Source organism: Lepisma saccharinum, chromosome 3 (genome assembly GCF_977018435.1).
Source record: "Lepisma saccharinum chromosome 3, izLepSacc3.1, whole genome shotgun sequence".
Taxonomy (NCBI): domain Eukaryota; kingdom Metazoa; phylum Arthropoda; class Insecta; order Zygentoma; family Lepismatidae; genus Lepisma; species Lepisma saccharinum.
Genome location: NC_139231.1, coordinates 100,718,595 through 100,736,497, shown reverse-complemented (window position 1 = coordinate 100,736,497; position 17,903 = coordinate 100,718,595). Strand labels below are relative to the sequence as shown.

Sequence of the window (17,903 nt, the reverse complement as noted above, 5' to 3'; positions counted from 1 at the left end):
CCATTTGATATACAGTACGAAAGGTTCTTTATTCAGCAAGAAAATACGCTCACTTATTTGTAATAAGCCTCTGTATCTGCTGTTGATCTGAGGTGCGCAGGAAAAAAATAACTGTTCGATAAATGGGAAAACAAAGCAAAAAGAGGTAAAAATGGGGTCATGTTCCCACCTTGATGAATGTACCTTGCGAACTTTGCATGGGGGGTGTTGTTTTCATCGTGTTCGATATGCGAGCCATTCTGCACAGGTCTTCTAATGTCTCCTCTAAAATGTGCAAACAAAAGACTGTCATTTACCTTTTCACTGGCTGTTCCTTCTTCGCCTCGACCTCCGCTGCTTCCATCTCCTTGTTGGTGACATTGTTCTTCTCCGGAGTGACGTCACTTCCTCCATGTGCTCTGGACACCGGAAGCGTCGCCATGTCAGATTCCTTCCCTCGCTCCATTTCCACTGTTGCCACTTTGACCTCCCCTCCCCCAACCATGCTGCCTCTGTTGTCAGGACTAGGGTGCAGCACCCCACGCTACGGGTGCGCGACACTCGATCACACACAACGTCTCCTGTAAAATTTCGCGGGACTTTAATTTTCCACGTCGGAGTCACGACACTGTATCTGATGAAGGGACGGGAACAAAACACTGCACTTTAGCGAAACTTACGGTGCGCCAAAATAACGCTAATCTCTTTGATCTCCTGCTACCAAGTTTGCTGCTATCTCGAGTTAATTACGCTGTGTGGCAGTCAAAAGCATTGCTTACATTAAGTGTTGCCAGGGCATGGATTTGCTTTTGTGTAATAAAGATAGGAGAAAACTAATTTTGTGTCCGAAAGTTGACTAAACAACAAAGACATGCAACAAATGCCTCGATATTCCTCAACAAAGCTCGAACAAAGACAACCACCAGAGCTGACATTTATAATTTGTAACTATTAATCCTGAACGAAGTAAATTCATGTACAGCAGGATGCATAAATATTACTAGTAAATTACACATCGTCATGTGGTACATTGCCTTGTTTTACGCAGTGCAAGGATAAAGAATTAAAACAAAACCACAGAATAGTTGACAAGACTGTACCAATATCAGAACAATCTATTACTTACAAGTAAAAGCACGCACGATGTCATAGAAAAGATAAATTAAAATTGGATGGACAATTTGTTTGCATATTATTTAAGCATTCAATTCTACGGTGTTTTGTTCTCGATTCTCAATGTCCAAGGGTGAAAAGCAAAATCTCACAAAACTGAGTGCTGCTATATTTAATACTAGCTGATTACCCGGCGTTGCCCGGGTATTTATTTATCCCAATCTTCTATTAGACAGGAAAATAATGAATTCTAACTATAGTGTAAAATGAACTTGGGAGTCGAATGGCATTCGGAGTGTCACTATTAATTTTAGCGACCCCGTAAACTATGGATTCCACACTAATATCGGTAGTTTTAGCAACACAAACTCATATCAGCCTGAATGTTAGACAACCCGAGAAACACTATCGTTGTGCAGGATTGCATAGTGTCACGGATGTCTGTCTGTGCGGAATTTAATATCGGTAGTTTTCAATTATTTTTACATGTCATGCCCTTCCCACACCACCCCTAGGAGTGTCTTACCCCTAGGTACAGTATTTCTTTCGAGATTGCAAGTGATACGTGTACCAAGTTTGGTTAAAATCGCTCCAGGCGTTCGAGAGTTATGCCGGAACAAACCTACATACATACATTTTTATACAAGAATATATATAGAAGATACCTGCATTGGCGAAGCGTCCTATGAGGCTCAAGCGCCGAGTCTACCCCAATATACGTATTTGGTCTATTTACGACTTTATTGCCTAGAATTTCATTAAAAGAAAACTGAAATTCTAGTTCTTACGATAAATTACAGCAAATTTCTATCCCTGTCTGTTTCTCGATCTTCGCATGCAGCGAGCGACTCGTCTGGTTCCGTCAATTCGTAAGTTATTCATGCGGGAAGTCTAATTTCAGGGGCAGGCATGCCTATAACATACAAGATGAAGCCGTCTTCACGGCCCCTTCTACTAGGACAAATAGCCTTCCTGCAGCGTTCATTTAGACAGGGATGGCACCTCATTGCGAATATTATAAAATGGTTTACCATAGATTTTACTTTAATAATAACGCTTTATGGTTCAAAAGATAGCTGTTACGGCGTTATTGCATAATCTTGTTACTTCAGTATGACTGATTGTAATCTCTCTCCTCCCTAACCAGAAATAGAGGAAGACTGGAGATTCCATTGATGTGCATAGCTCATTCAAGACTTGAAGTAGCAAAAAAATGTACGGTCTCAGAATACATATTGACAGATTGTGTCTTTTTTATATGAGTTCAAATCAAATACAATGCTTCTTAAGGTCACTCTTTTAAACTACAGTACAACCGCGTTAATCCGGACCCCGATAAGCCGGACTTAGATTAATCCGAACAGGCAAAGGGGGGGGGGAGCAGAATGCAAGGTTTTAAATGTGGCTAGAAGTCAACAATCGCATTCGTCGTATTGCTTTACATTTTACTGTACTGTATAGTGTATTTAGGCCTGTACCCTTTAAATACACCATAATAAACGTGTTTTGTTGCTATAAATGCACTTTCTACTGTTCTTTTAGGTTATTTATGTTAATCCGGACTTTCGTTAAACCGGTCAACTTATCCCCCCTCCATTAGTCCGGATTAACGAGGTTTTACTGTACTTTGATTTCCACTTAGAAGGATGATATTATTGTTATTTCATGCTCCCGCTTGTCCGTATTACATCGTCAGTCACAGAATAACTATTTCTGTAACACTGGGTGGTGTGTGATCATGGCCAGTATTAATGTTCACCGGCCATAATTGTTGTTTACGAGGCTTAGAAAAAATCATCTGCATCAAAGTTTTGTATGGTTTTACTTTATAATCATATAAACAATCGTACATAATCATACAACCCTAAGTACGATACAGCGTGTATCAGGTTCATTGTTAAAATAGTATCTGAAACACAACATTAATGAGATGTATTGCATAACACAGTCATGGGTCCAGTGGAGTCGTCAGAATTTTTTCTTGGGGTGGGCTAAAGGGTAGATATCTTTAGGTGGGCTCTGGTTCGGTGGTCATGGACAGGCCCTAGGAATGTTTCAAGGTGAAGCGACGTTTCATGAGGGTGCTTCCCCCCTCCCTAATCAACGTTGTTCTCTACTGGAGCATTCTTGTTCATGGCTTAAATTATTACAAATATTTTGTGTGCAATTTTTATTAGTGTTACAAATTCGGCATATAAATTTCCTGTCTTTTGTAAAAAATTGAATACTATAAAAATAACGCAAAATAAGCTTTCATCGGTTAAAGAAGAGCTTCTCTATGCTTTTACAAGACAAACGAAGCTTGTAAACGTAATAATGGGAAAATTATATTCAACTGATATTAAAAAATAGATATAATTTACTAAAACTCATTTAGTCACAGTTACAGGAATACTAAAAAGAATTCCGGAATAGCCAGATTGAACAGATTTATTCAATATTTTTTCCTATTCTTGTAGGTTTACTCATTCTATTTGGGTGGGCAGACGAGTGGGCTGAGACTATTTTAAGGTGGTCTAGAGCCCACTCTCGCCCACTCTGTGGCGACGACCCTGCATAAGTCATTGCGGCGATGGTGTAAGACAAAGTCATTGTGCCACCTATCGGCAGAATGTGCGACAGCTATAGGAGAAAATAATGCCGGCTTTAGACGGAAGCATTTCCTTTAACATTTTTGCTAGCATAAATGCTATGTAAATGCTTCCAAAAATCTTATAGCAGAGAGTACTTTACAGGAAAGCATTTTATGGAACATTTCGGTTAGCTGTTGAGATTACATTGTATGATACATACAGCACGATAGGAACATCGAGTTACACCATATATGGCGAGTGCACGGTGTTTTCAATTGAAAAAAAAACAAAAACTAAAATATTATTCCTTACGTGTACAGTAAACGTTCGTTATAAAGTATATATTTAATCAGCGCCATCCTTCTCTACCTAAAACCATTTAATACGAAGCGTAATTCCTCTTGGTTGAATAATTATCGTGTTTTAAAAATGTGAAGTGATACGTTGTTTACAGCTCACGCGGCCGCCATTACAACTGCGCTCGTGACCTTAGAGGTCGTTTCCGATTGGTTATGCTACGAAAAATGATACGGAAATAGGACGGATCCTATTCTTGAGAAATACTATGAAATATGCCATAAGATTATTCACTTTACAGAGTAGCATTTTGGTCATGGCACGAATGTTAAGAAAAATGCTAAGGAAAATGATTTGGTCTAAAGCGGGTTAAGAAACGCCCTTGGTTTGGTGGACGAGGAATTCTTGGGAAACGTGTGGGTGAAACTAGAATTTCGATGGAATGCGTGTCGCATAACTGGTCGAAGTCACATTGAACATTTCTAAGACATTTGTAGCCATTGGTAGACATTTGTGGACATTCATAGAAACTTGAAGTGTTATTGATTTGTACACAACAAATGTCATTGTTGTATTCCATTTAGTTTAAACGAAATTAACTCTTAAAGTTTGTATAAGCAATATGCATAAACAATAGCAGACAGATCCAACAACACGCGCACATACAAAATGGAAGAGAACGAATTTGAACTCGGAATTCGTTTACAGCCGTGTAAACTATATGACGTTTGGGAACTTTCTTCCTAGAAGACGATTTCGGTGATGATGGGAAGAATGGACGAAGGCGGACTCACAAAGGCAATATACATTGCACGCGAGCTCTGCTACAAGGCTTTATCGTCACGACAAGAATGTTCAAAGACTTCGACAAGGCAAAATAAACATTGAAGTTAAATGTTCCGTTCTTCTTTTGCAAGGTTGCACAGCTCGAGTGACAAATCACTATCCGTCATCTGTTGCTCGTAATTACATCAAATTACGCCATTTACAGCTGGACTCCCAAAAAAGTTGCCATTGTGCGATAACGAACCTTGGCTCAACTCCAGCTGAGTGACGACACGTGCATGAAAGACTAACGTTACCAGACTAAAACGGGATTCTTTAGCGGAAGCAACACCACCAAATTTTCATCCTATTCTCGGATTCTTTTTATATTCGTTGTTTATTTGGTTTCTCCGAGCAAACTTCTGCAACGACCTGTGTAGGATTACCATGAGATGCAGATATTAGTAGTATGACATCAAGGGTCCCGGATTCGAATTCAGGCATGGGCATGTTTCATCATTCAGAGTGTATACAATTTTGTTAAAACAAAATTCCGCTACTTTTACAGGTTTTCCAGACCAAGTCGTTAGAGAAATTCATGTATTTAATTAAGTATGTGTATAAGAAAGCCCACTACATTTTAATTAAGCATCAGATCTAAATCCCACTTCAGCAAGTTTTTGGAATATTCACTTCACATGTTACGTGAGGAAAACTGAACAGAAATTGACTGTTGAATAGGGACATCAGGGGTGAGCTTTTACATATTGCTTTCACATTTTGACTAATGGTAAACGAATAATTCTTTTTTATATAAAAAAATCATAGTTATAGCGCAAATAACACATAATTATATTAAAAAAATTAGTACTATATGTATTAATCCTAATATCAACCAAACACAATCTAAAAACAAGCAACACAAAAGTGGTACCATTTACTGTAGTAGATTTATACTGGAAAATAGTTCAAAACATGACCCTATTTACAAGTGTGTTTAATATGTAATTTCTACTATAGCTACTGGCAACACACAGTATACCAAACTGAAAAATAGTTTGTCTGCAACAAATTTAAAATTTCTTGCCTGTAGTTGTTTTTCTTTGTTTATAAATCTACTTTTAGTGAACTACTACCAAAATGTTGAATTTTCCAGAAAAACAGTAAATTTACCTGACATTTCCATGAATTTTCCAGAAAAACCAAATTCCCTGATTTTTCTAGGATTTCCTGTCATCACTAGTTCTCATCGTCGCGATTAGCCAATAGTGCATAATAATGAATTAAGTCAAATGCAGACTTTGGAGGTAGGACAAGGCATTTCTCCTCACTCCCCCCACCAACATGCACACTCACTGTTAACAATTTTTGTTTTAATACGATGATGATGTTTCCCGTATGAGGTGCGCATTCATATCAATTCTAGAATGAAGTTATGCAAATACAGTTGGTGAATAATTTGCGTTTATGTTTTTATTTATCGTAGCTTTTCTGTCACTTTTGGTTAATCACCACGGAGAGAATGTGCAAACACACCCGGAACTTTGGTTGCGAGATCGAAATGAGGCCCCTTAATGAGCTCGATCACCGTGTCGGCTAATTGAATAAAATGACATGCTTTATTTCCAAAAGGTATGTGCACGGACGTATATAATGGAAGGTTTCATAGTGTTCAAATCTCTCCCATGGATTTTGTAAACATTTTGCGCTAATTTTATAATCAAACAAACAACATCTCCAAATTGGTCGAAACACTAGATTGGTTGGTAAGGTTTGTAAAGTCCACCTCTTTAACAACGTTAAAATGTAAAAACAATACTTTCATGATTAACATAACCCGTGGCTCTACGGCCCTAGAAGGGCCTTGGCCTATCTACCGACTGCCAGTCTCACTCCCACAATCCTACCTAAACTGCGTACCAGCTAACTGTAGACCAGGCGAGCGAGAACAAGTCTCTGCGCAAGTAGTGACGCGAGACGGCTCCACCAATGGACAGTGAGAGAAACGGGATTACGTAATGAGCGACGGGAGTTTTCCCGATTTCCCCCTTCGCTAAGCAGCGTTGCAAACTTTTGAAAAGGATACTACCGAACGCACATGGCAAATGGATCGCATTTTTGTCTCCAGGTCCGTACGATTGGTTTACGAATTTCTTAGGGAAATATTAGGAATAACTGCAAGAGCAAATTTTGACAAGCCGCGCATTTAGCGTACGGACTAAGGTCTGGACTGTACGTCCGTACGGTTGGCAACGCTGCGCTTTCACCACTCGATTTTTCTCCTCCTCCTCTGCCGATATGCGCGGCCCTGCTCTACTTAGCTGGGACAGGGGATAGAGGTGTGGAGATTTTGAACCGGTAATGGGGTGACGTGGGGTCAGCACGTCGAACCCTCAGCCGTTTAGGAGATTTTCCAGACCGGGTTACGCTACTCACTCGCAGCTCCCCAATCTCCTCACGATTGTGGGTTTACACCGGTTCTATACACAGGCCGAAAACCCAAAGACTGAACCCAGGTGGACTCGAACCCATGCCGTCCCGCAGTCGAAGTCCAAAGCACAGCGCCTTAGGACACCGAGGAGGACACTTTCATGATTGAAACTTAAAAAATTATCAAGTTGATATTTACATACAAATTGCATATAAATAAAATTTCATTTGTTATAATTTAAAACTGTTCATTAATAATAATAACAATTAAATTATAACGATTGAAATTAAACCATCCTTGAGCTGCAGTATGTTGAACCGCACCTTTTATTTGGCCATGACTATGTGTTTACCAATTTAGTGAAACAGCACTCATGCTAGTGTCTAGCCTGTGCTGTTCGAGTGGGAGCTTCGCAATAACTTGCTCGTAATAGACAGGGGAACACGAGAGCGAACCTAGAGCTGTCCTTTAGAGGCTCTCAAGCCAAAGATGATCTGACAGGAAGTGACTGCTCCAGTCACCAGAGTGACAAGGATGAATGGGAAGTTGGCAAGAACAAGCAAAGCGGAAATGCTAAGGCCTCTGGGCCGCACACGTAAGATGATAGACAACATGCTGAGCTAAACAGACAAGGTGGAACGAAAATTAGGAGCCAGAGCTAGTTGCGGATTACTGTCTAGTAATTACAATATAGGCTATAGAGATTATACATATATCAGTCGAATGATAATAAAAATACAATGATCTTCGGTTTACATGAATTTAAAGAACAGAACATGGGATTCGCCATTCTCTGACGTGCAAGTGTTGCAACGAGAGGTGCGACGCCTAACACTGAAAAGAAAACAACTTATTATTGAAAATGCTATTCATATTGACTCTTCTAACTCCCTTTCTCCTGGGTGAAAGGGGTGACTTTAGCAAATTCCAACCTCTCATCCAGGAAGCACGCCCTGGACTGCTTTCCTGCAGACTAACGAGGCTCTGGCGTCTGGAATCTCAAGCTGTATAATCGTCTGTGAGGTTTGTGTTGTCCTTTCATCAATTTTAACACTTTTCATTCCCATCTTCGCGATTAGCCACTAGTGGCAGAATAGCGAAGTTAAATAAAACAAACCAATCAGTCAATCTGTGTCTACCCCCTTTCTATTTATTTCTGAATTTCTAATTCTTTTTATATCCGTTGTCACCCCTATTATTTTCTTTCTCTAGCTCATGTCCTTATCTTCCCTCTATCATATCTTTCTTTTCTTTTCTTTGCTCACTCAATTCTTTCTTTCGTTCTTTCTCCGGCGCACAGACAATGGAAAAAGAGAATGGTGGGTCTGTTAACAAGTTATTCTGCAAGCAGAATCTAACTATGATATAGACTGCAGTACTAAGTGTTAATAGAATGTCTATCCCTGTCACTAATTGAAAGCAGTTCGTTTAACAAGTTCTACTTGCATTCATTATTTATTATTGATTGAGGCCTTTCAATTCGATCACAGAATGCTCAAATTTGAGCATCCAGCACTAACCCCTCTTCTTTCTTTTCTAACTATCGCTCTATCACGTAGGCTTTGGCTCGAAACACAAGATCGGACAGGTCCACCAGGACACCCGGCAAAATCCAGGGGCCCTGACATATCGTCTCCAAAAAAACACCTTACGATACTTGAATATTTGGAACTTTACACGTCACTCTTATCATTACTCCATACTCTAAGCATCTCTGCCTTGCATTGCTGCCTCGGTGGCAGAAGGCTGCGAGTGGTGGACTCATGATATCGCCACGTTGCCGGTTCGAGTCTCGGCCTGAGCAACAATTCAATCTGATCAAGATTCTTCCTCATCGTAGCGGTGTACGTCAATCGGGATGAAGTGTTAAAGTGGTATCCGAACCACTCTGCAACGTACCTGAAACGAGAACCTGCGGCCCCTTGATTACAAGGCGACATCTTTACCATTCTGGCAAAAAGTGAGGTAAAATTAGAAAATTCATCAAAAATACGAAAACCAGAGAACTGATTGGTAGTTTTATACAATACATGATAAAGTTTCGAGGAATACACGTATTAATTCGAACAATCCCCTACTAACACTAGGAGTAGATTATATCAAACCAGACTGTAATGACTAGAGCCCGGATGTTCAGGCACTGAAAGTATTAAAAATGACAGGCAAAAAGGCAACGAAAATTTTTTAAAAAAAGGCAGTGTATGTCGAAAAAAAGGCAGTCAAGTTTCAGAAAGAGGAAGTGGAAATTGAAGAAGAGGCATTAAAAATTGAAGAGAAGGACTTTAATTCTTCTTAAATCTTTAAAAAATGTATTTACAAATAATAATTTGAATAACAAGGGTTATTGAAAAACGAAATCAAATAGAAGAGAAATATAATTTTAAAAAATGCCTTGTATGAATGATAAAAGAGGCAAAAAAAAGGCAAAAATGTTTGAAAAAGGCAGCGTAAGGTGAAATAGGCACAAAAAAAAAGGCAACCAAGTATTGTTCAGAATGTTAAGAATCTTCGGATCGGTGTACTTTTGTGTTCAATTTTTGTCTACTAGCGTCGGAAACGAATAGGCATTTTGCCTAAAATCCGGGCTTAATGACATACCAATTTTGCTGATGTGACGAAAATTATTGGGAAAAGGGGTAGTTTACCCAATGACACTTCACTAATGGAGATTCCAACGCCCTATGAGGTGTTTTCAGTCCAGTCGAATTGTTCTTTTAAGTCCACTTTATGCACATAAAGGCTAATCGGGACTGGGCCTACAGTTTAAAGTGGGATCGGAACCACTGTGCCACCGGGTATCGAACCCGGGACCCCTTGATTACAAGGCGATGACGTTACCACTACGCCATCGGGGAGGTCATGTTTTCAGTCTAGTTCTAGCTCAGCACAAATCAATACAGAATTAAGCTAACCGGACCTTAGTTCTGAGTAGTCCCGGTTTTTAATAAACCAATTTCACTGTACCGAAAAATGCTTTGGGGGAGCCTATTTGTTTATTGTCGACGCTTTTGGAACTTTGCGGCGAAGGAAAGGAGGGAGGGGTGGGCAGTCTTCAGTATGTTACTAGAATAACATTTTTTTAGATATCCCTATTTTTTCAATTACATAATCTGGCAATCATAATCCAGCATCGTGGATATTCAGGTGTGTACGGAATGATTTCACGTTCAGGCCGTCGAACTTTCAAACAAGGACCCTGTTGAAATCCTGAAGGTGTATTTCTTCCAGTCTTGTTTTTTAGGCTTGGCCCAGGCGATATCAAGTTTCCTTGTGAAGCGTGAAGTGTTTCTCGTCATGTGCAGACGGCAACAGAGGGCGCTGATGTCAGCGGAAGGGTAGAGAACAGCTCAACGATTGTTCGAAATTAGGAGGAGGCGGCAACATGTCGACAGTTGCTTATCTGGTCCTGGCGATAAAGGAAGGGTAGAGTTGCAGCGTCAAGAATTTTGTGTCTTCTGTTGCGATGGGCAAAATGTTATCCAAGCAATTCGATAGGTTCAACTGAGTAAGGTTTAAATTCGAGTGTGAATGTTAGCTGTTACGTAATGAGCCTGATCTTCATTTGTTGGGGAAATGGGGTTTTCATTATTTTTTTTGCAATGAAATGGATCTCTCTGTTTTATTGCAAGAAGAGGTTGGAAGATGAACCAGCAGTGGCGAGGTTTGTTGTTTGAAGTCCATTTTATGCAGAGATACGATATTCGGGAATGGGCATGGGCCTATAGTTTGAACGGCGATCGGATCCCTTGATTACAAAGCAACGACGTTGCCACTACACCAAAGGGGAATATGAACATAACTGTGATTATTTCTTCTTTTGATCGTCAGCCATATATTTGACACTTTTCGCCGGCCCCCGTGGCGGAGAGGTTATCACATCGTGCTACGACGCCAGGGTCCTGGGTTCGAATCCCGGCCTGGGCATGGGTGTTTGTGAGTGTCCATTCATCAATTTCATCATATCATCACTCATCTGCATCTTCGCAAATTAGCCAAACGTGGCACAAAAAGCGAAGTAAAATAAAGCAAATCAATCAATTTGACTCTTTTCCAGCATTTGACGTTCTTATTTTGTATTTATTACCCCCTCCCTTGGGCACGCCACTGTGAACCAGGACCATTGATTACTAGTTAATTAAGAGTCCGTTGGGAAGCCATGGATAAAATAAGAGTGTGTTTGAAATGAAATGCTGTTTTAAGTCCCCTTTATGCACAAATAGGCTAATCGGGACTGGGCCTACAGTTTAAAGTGGGATCCGAACCACTATGTCTCCACCGAAAATAAGAGAATGTAACATGAACTTCAGGGAATGATGACGTTCAAAATACTAAGAACTTAAAAAGGTAAAGCTATCACCTGTGCATTGCAACATACCATGACGGAATATAGAGGGGGCTGGTGGAGATAGGTCCAACACATTCACACGATCTCGGCCATTAGTGAAGGTGATGCAATCAGCACCAACTTTAACCCCCCCCCCATCCCCACCCATGTACCCATTTATTAGAGGCTCGATGAATTCCAGAGGCCGCTTTATGCAAGGACGTTGTTCAAAATTCCGATCCGAGATGACCCACCGCGGGAATCGAACACAGGCCTCCTACCTGATAATCTGACGCAAGCGCAGTTGTCAGGATTCTAGAGGTGGACGGATGAAACGATTTTTTCAGGGCGGTCTAGCTACGACCCTGTCAGACGCCCTACGTTTACGTTCACGACAGTGAAAGAGCAAATTTTTATTTCCGTCAGGGCCACCTTACCTTTTTAATGTGTTGTGTGTGTTCGGAGCAGGCCTCTTTACAACCTGCACTCTTAACCTTTCTCAAGGTGATTCTTACACCCTCTCTTCTTAACTTTCACGTTAGGATTTTTAGGTAAGAGTGTTTCCCTCGTGTACTTTGAAGGGTGCAAAATGGCCATATACGCCGACGCACCTACAAATTTTAAATTAATTTATTAATTAATTCCAACGATGAAAGACGTGTCCAAGAAATCTCAGTAGTCATCGTTTGGATTGTTCACTAATAAGAAAAATTGAAATTGAAAAAGTGAATCTGTTCACTAAATCTTCAGATTTATCGACAACGAGACACATAATTGCGAAGATGATGAAGAGTGATGAAATTGATGAACGAACACTGACAAAGAACACCCATGTCGGGATTCGAACCCGGGACTTTTGGCGTCGTAGCGCGCCGTGCTAATCACTTCGCCCTCCAAGACAACTTGAAGGTCGTTCTCCATCTTAAAAGTACCGGATCGTTAAACGATCCATAATATTTCGGGAGACTGGGAGTGAGGAACATAAGAAGCACATTAAACAGCTCGAAACTCGGTGAAGTAAATGAATGTTCTTATCACTTGCAAAATTCTGAATAATCGTACTTCTCAACATGAAGCTACATGCCCATTCCATCTAAAAAACCTGGCACTTATCACAAAATTACTGTTGGAGTCTTACTCAAAGTACTTGTTGCTGTACATTCAATCGAGTATTACGGAAACATTTTATGTCGCAGTTTCTACCTTAAGTTGCCTAGTTGACAGCCCTGAACGCTCTTACTTGAAGATGAAAGTGATACCGTTACGGATTGTTGATTTCTCGACAAGGGGAGGGATTATTTGTCATCGATCATTTCATGTATATTGGTTACTTTTTGACATTGAAGGGGCGATCAGCCTTTGCACATATCACACAACCCAAAACCTGTCAATTAACGCATATATGTTGCCTCCAGCAACACATTAACGTGCATAAACTGCAAATTATGCAATTATTGGTGTGTCAAAATGCACACAGAAATGCATAAAGGGACACTTTTATCAGCCGGTGTTCCGTGTGATGCACTAAAAATGCATCACTTGGGAAGATCAGACAAGATCCTTTCAAAGATAACAAAATTTCACTTTTAATGCATCAAAATGTGTAATTTTGTCATATTTGAAAGTATCTTGTCTGATCTTCCCAAGTGATGCATTTTTAGTGCATCACACGGAACACCGGCTGATAAAAGTGTCCCTTTATGCATTTCTGTGTGCATTTTGACACACCAAAAAGTGCATAATTTGCAGTTTATGCACGTTAATGTGTTGCTGGAGGCAACATATATGTGTCAATTGACAGGTTTTGGGTTCTGTGTATACGCTAAGTGATTATTTTAAATTTGAAGTTTGTCATAAGTCCACTTTTGCGCAGATAGGCTAATCGGGACGGAACCTACAGTTTTAAATCCTTACCACTATGTGCCTCCAATGGGCGATTTATTTTAGATTTTAACTCCCGTCTTCCCAGATCTACCCAAGAAAAGAAAGAAACCTCAAGACATAATACTGCTGAATACGAGCCAGAAATGTAACATTCAATTCGAAGGACGAAATTTGCGCAAATAACAGAATCTCAGATTTCAACGAATTTAACTTTAAGGGTCCATTTATATATTACAGACTAAATTTCGCGGAGATTGCACATTATTTTTGTTCACAACATTGGATTATACAGTTAAAATCATAATGATATAATGATGACAACTGCAATTGCTTACACCAAGGAAACTCCTTTTCGGATTGCTTGGATTCGTTCGATACATAATTGAGAAAAGTATATACATACGGACATATATACGCGATCGACATAAGTTCAAAATATGAGTTAGGAATAGCCATGTTTCTTTTGCACATAAAAACACATTCAAGAATATCTCAGTGGGAGCCTTTGCAAGTAAATTTACAAACAAAACACGTGCGAGGATTGCCCTTGCACACAACGAAAACTTAACACCTCACGGTACAAGCTGCTTACAATTATTCAAGTCTCACAGCTCATTATGCAACTGAAAAGGATAAGCAGAAGCGGAAAGAAACTTGAAATGTTACTGCAAATTGTTGCAAATTGCAACTAACTTATCCTTCATCTTTTCCCTTGTAGTTCATAATACGATTATTAACATTTTACCTTGTAGGGCAATAAGAATTGAATGAATGAATGAGAAACTGACATTATTACCAATATTAGAAAAGAAGAGAATTCTTGAAACCGTGATTACAAGAATATTTCAGCTTAAAAGACAGCAAACAGCTCTAACGCATGAATGAAGAGTGATTAAATGATTAATGATTAAATCAGGAAAGTGACTGTTGTTCAGAATATTGAAAGGAACAGTGTTTCCATGTGTGTATTCTACAAACAACCTAAACTGCACTACAAAAAGTTGGTAACTTGCTTTATTGTCACGTTTAACGAGGAGAATGGGTCATGAATCTAAAGGGACAAGCAAGTGGAAAAAAGCTTCCGTGGCCTTCTTCAAAGGAGCCACCTCAACATGGCCTCTTTGAGGAAACAAGACACCACGTGATTTGACCCTGGATTCCACATACGATTCCTACACATGAAAGTGTCAGCAAAACTAGTTTAGTTCACTCAAGAGGTTGCAGGTTGAAATCCCGCTACTGGCCATTCAAACAGATACGTCCCTGCACTTTCCGTCAATTCGAACAATGCTGGGACGGTATCTTTAACGAAATATCCTAACTCTTCCTGCCCTTGCCTTCTATCGTCCTGTCACCTGGAGGATTAACGACCTTGTTTCGTGGGAGAAGTGCGACATATCTTCCCGTCAAACGTTTACGACTTACTCTTAAGTTAAATCGACAATTTATTGTTACTTTCAGACGTTTCCGGGAATCGGTCGATCCTCCCTCCCCCTCCCCGCTCGTGGCTAACATAATTGTGTAAATAAGCAACGCAAATCAAATCATCCGGCCGACCGACCAACCATCCATGGTATGGTGCACAATAAAGAGATTCACTTGCATAATGTTCAAAGTAGTAGTAACATTTCCTTATTTATATTTCCATTTACGTCGCTTTTCTACTTCTTGGGTTATTTGCGACGATGAGGATGAATATTGAATAAATGATGGGTAACCACAATTATACCTTGTCTAGGATTCGAACTTGGAACCTCTTGACTATCTAGCAGTGGTATCACCAGTGAAGATGAACAATGCCCTGGTCAACCAGTACCCACCCCCCTTATTACCGCTCTCAGCAAGAAAGAAAACAATGCAAATAAATGCTATATTCGCCCAAATATGTGCGGTATTAATTGTTACCCCTCCCGCCGCCCCACTCAAGTTTATTCTGGCTCCGTCACTGGTCCCTAGCGTATTACTCAGACCACTTCGCCACGGTACCTTGTGTGTAACTTATAGAGCAAACGAGCCAGCCTCCGTAGTATAGCGGTTAACGTAGTGTAAGTCCTCTTTATGCTCAGATAATTTCAGTGTGACTTTAAATACTGTGTGTCTCCCCTTAGAATTGAACCCAGGTCCACTTGATTACAAAGCAACAACTACAGCCTCTACGCTATCAAGGAGGTTCAAGCGCAGTGGCTACGAATTCATAGGTTCTAGGTTCGAATCATGGGAAAGGCATTTGCGTTTGTGTTTGTCCACACCATCACCAAATTCACCTTACATCCTCATCGTCGTGATTGACTGAGATAAGTAAAAAAGCGACGTATATCGTGTAGAGGGAATCAGTGACATTGTCAAGGGGGGTAGGTAGGGGTCATAACCCACCCTTGGCGTAGTATTACTAAAAAGAAAGTCAAAGGCAGGAAAATTAGAACTGAGTACTAGGAAAAGTATACGTAACCCCTCCCCCATTTCGAAAATCCTGGACACGCCATTGGGGGAAATTAGTAAGTGGTACTGAGTATTTAAGAGCAATTTGGCCAAAAACCGCAAGGGCTAAACTGGAGGAAAAAATAAGAGAGAAGACTTGTAGCTGTTCATACGTTGCTTTTGTGCTGATTGTGGACAATAGCAACGATGAGGATGAAAGCAGATAAAATCGATGGTGAGCCACTAAGAAATACCACACCGGGACTCGAACGTCGAACCTTCGCCTGCGAGATCGGAGAAAGAACGAGCCAACTTTAATGACAAGCCCTCCAACCTTATCGAATGTAATTTCTGAAAAATCCTTTCCAAGCTCTCTCGCTCAGCAGTAAAACCGCAAAAGGGAGATGGAAGTGTGTTAGCCGGGAACAGAAGGGAGAGATGCAGCGGGAAGGGGGAGGGGACAGGGATGCTAAAGGGAGGTTAGCGGGGCTCAGGTGGTTGCCATGGTAACTGCCGGGTGTAGGGAGAATTGTTACCGGAAGAAATAGCCCAAATATTCTTATGCCTGTGCACTAATAGCGAACCCGAAGTAATAACCCTTCTGAACCTGTACTAAAATGACGTCACAGGAACGAAATGTGATGTCACAAGCTAGAAACAATGTCGATCAAAATTATTAATTGACCTACAATTTTTAAGTCTCCAGAAAGGAGAATTAATCAACAATGCGGTTATAATGCACGTTTCACTCATGCGTAAACAAACGTAAGCACTGTACGCTCCAAGAAAGTAACACCTTGATCACTTCACACGCACTTCTTAGCACGCACAGAAAAAACACAATAAGATGCAACTTATTTCCACGCGGTTGTAACCGAAGAACGCACCACGTTGCAGCAAGAACACGCACTTTCATCACAAGATCAATTTAGGGATGCGAAGACATCGATAGAGAGATGAACGTTACATTACGCACGCGGCTTTTGACGCACCGTTTGTCGCCAAACTTGCAGTGTTTTGCTCCCACGAAACATCGTCAAGACCCGCACCTTAACCTGTCCCTTTGGTTTCGTTCGTTGGAGATGCTGGTGAAATTGGAGACCGACCACTTCCTGTGCGTCGCTACAGACTGCCGAACTCTTCTTCCACGAGTCAGGACCCGGGCGCAGTGTTTCCAGCTGCCGTTAGCTAAAAGCGCCAGACTGGGGGCATCGCTGGAGTTGTTAACTCCTCGGCACGTGGACTGGATGTGGCGGGAGAATCGATAGCAAGGGGTCGTTTCGCGTCGGTTGGAAGAGAGAAAAAAAAGTGCAAGTGGCAGTCTTGAATGTGCGATTTGCAACAGTGTACTGTTACGCGCGTACTTAAAAAAAAAGCCTCCCAATGCATTGCAATGACGTATCTAACAAATTCTTGCCCCCTTCCTCTTCTGGAGAGATACTCATGGGACCCATTAACTCCTAAATTTGCACATAGTTAATTTTGGATTAGTTCTCATCTCGCCAGTGGTGAATTAACGACCTTGTCTCTTGGAGGTACAGATGACCCTCCTGCTATATTCATTACTCTTACACAATGTTTGCGAGGGTGATCATTTAATTTTAGACTAAAATAGGGTGGTCATTTAATTTTAGACTAAAATAGGATCGGCTTTTACTCTATGCTAAATGACAATATTTTCTTAGGTTCAGGTATCTCCCTGGGTGATCGCTTAAATTTGGATGTCAAAGGAGGGATCAGTGGCGCAATCGCAGGGGGGGCATTGCTTACCCGCCTTAGGCGGAAACCAATTCTAGGGGGCAAACATTGAAGTAAAGAAAAGCAAGGCTAGCAGAATCTAAAAGTAGCAGGACAAAAATGATACTCAAGATGGAATTAGTTTTCATATATTTCTTGCATTTTTCTTCCAGAAGAGCACCTGCAAGGGGGAAGGTGCACAAAGGGACAATTGCTCCCTCGATTTCAAATCTTATGCAAATAAAAATACGTTTCGTGAAATTACAGTGTTTATTACAGTAGCTAGGGGGAGGCAGGAATCGTACCTGGAGCCGAACGATTTAAATGAAAAAGTTGTAAAAGAGAGAATACCATCGCGGCTCGTGAAATTATTTGCGCCCTA

General features: G+C 40.7%; 1 protein-coding gene across 9 annotated transcripts in view; it reads right to left on the bottom strand.

Moving 5' to 3' along the window:
• OtopLa (proton channel otopetrin-like a) overlaps positions 1 to 17,903 on the bottom strand; it is a 317,850-nt gene that overhangs the window by 106,698 nt on the left and 193,249 nt on the right. Inside the window, exon 1 of one of the 9 annotated variants that reach the window (XM_083119039.1) lies at positions 297 to 499. The exons of the other annotated variants lie outside the window; for them this stretch is intronic. Coding sequence (XP_082975165.1) covers positions 297 to 484 — 188 coding nt within the window. The 5' untranslated portion in view covers positions 485 to 499. Of the gene's footprint in view, positions 1 to 296; positions 500 to 17,903 lie in introns of those variants that run through there. 9 annotated transcript variants of the gene reach the window in all.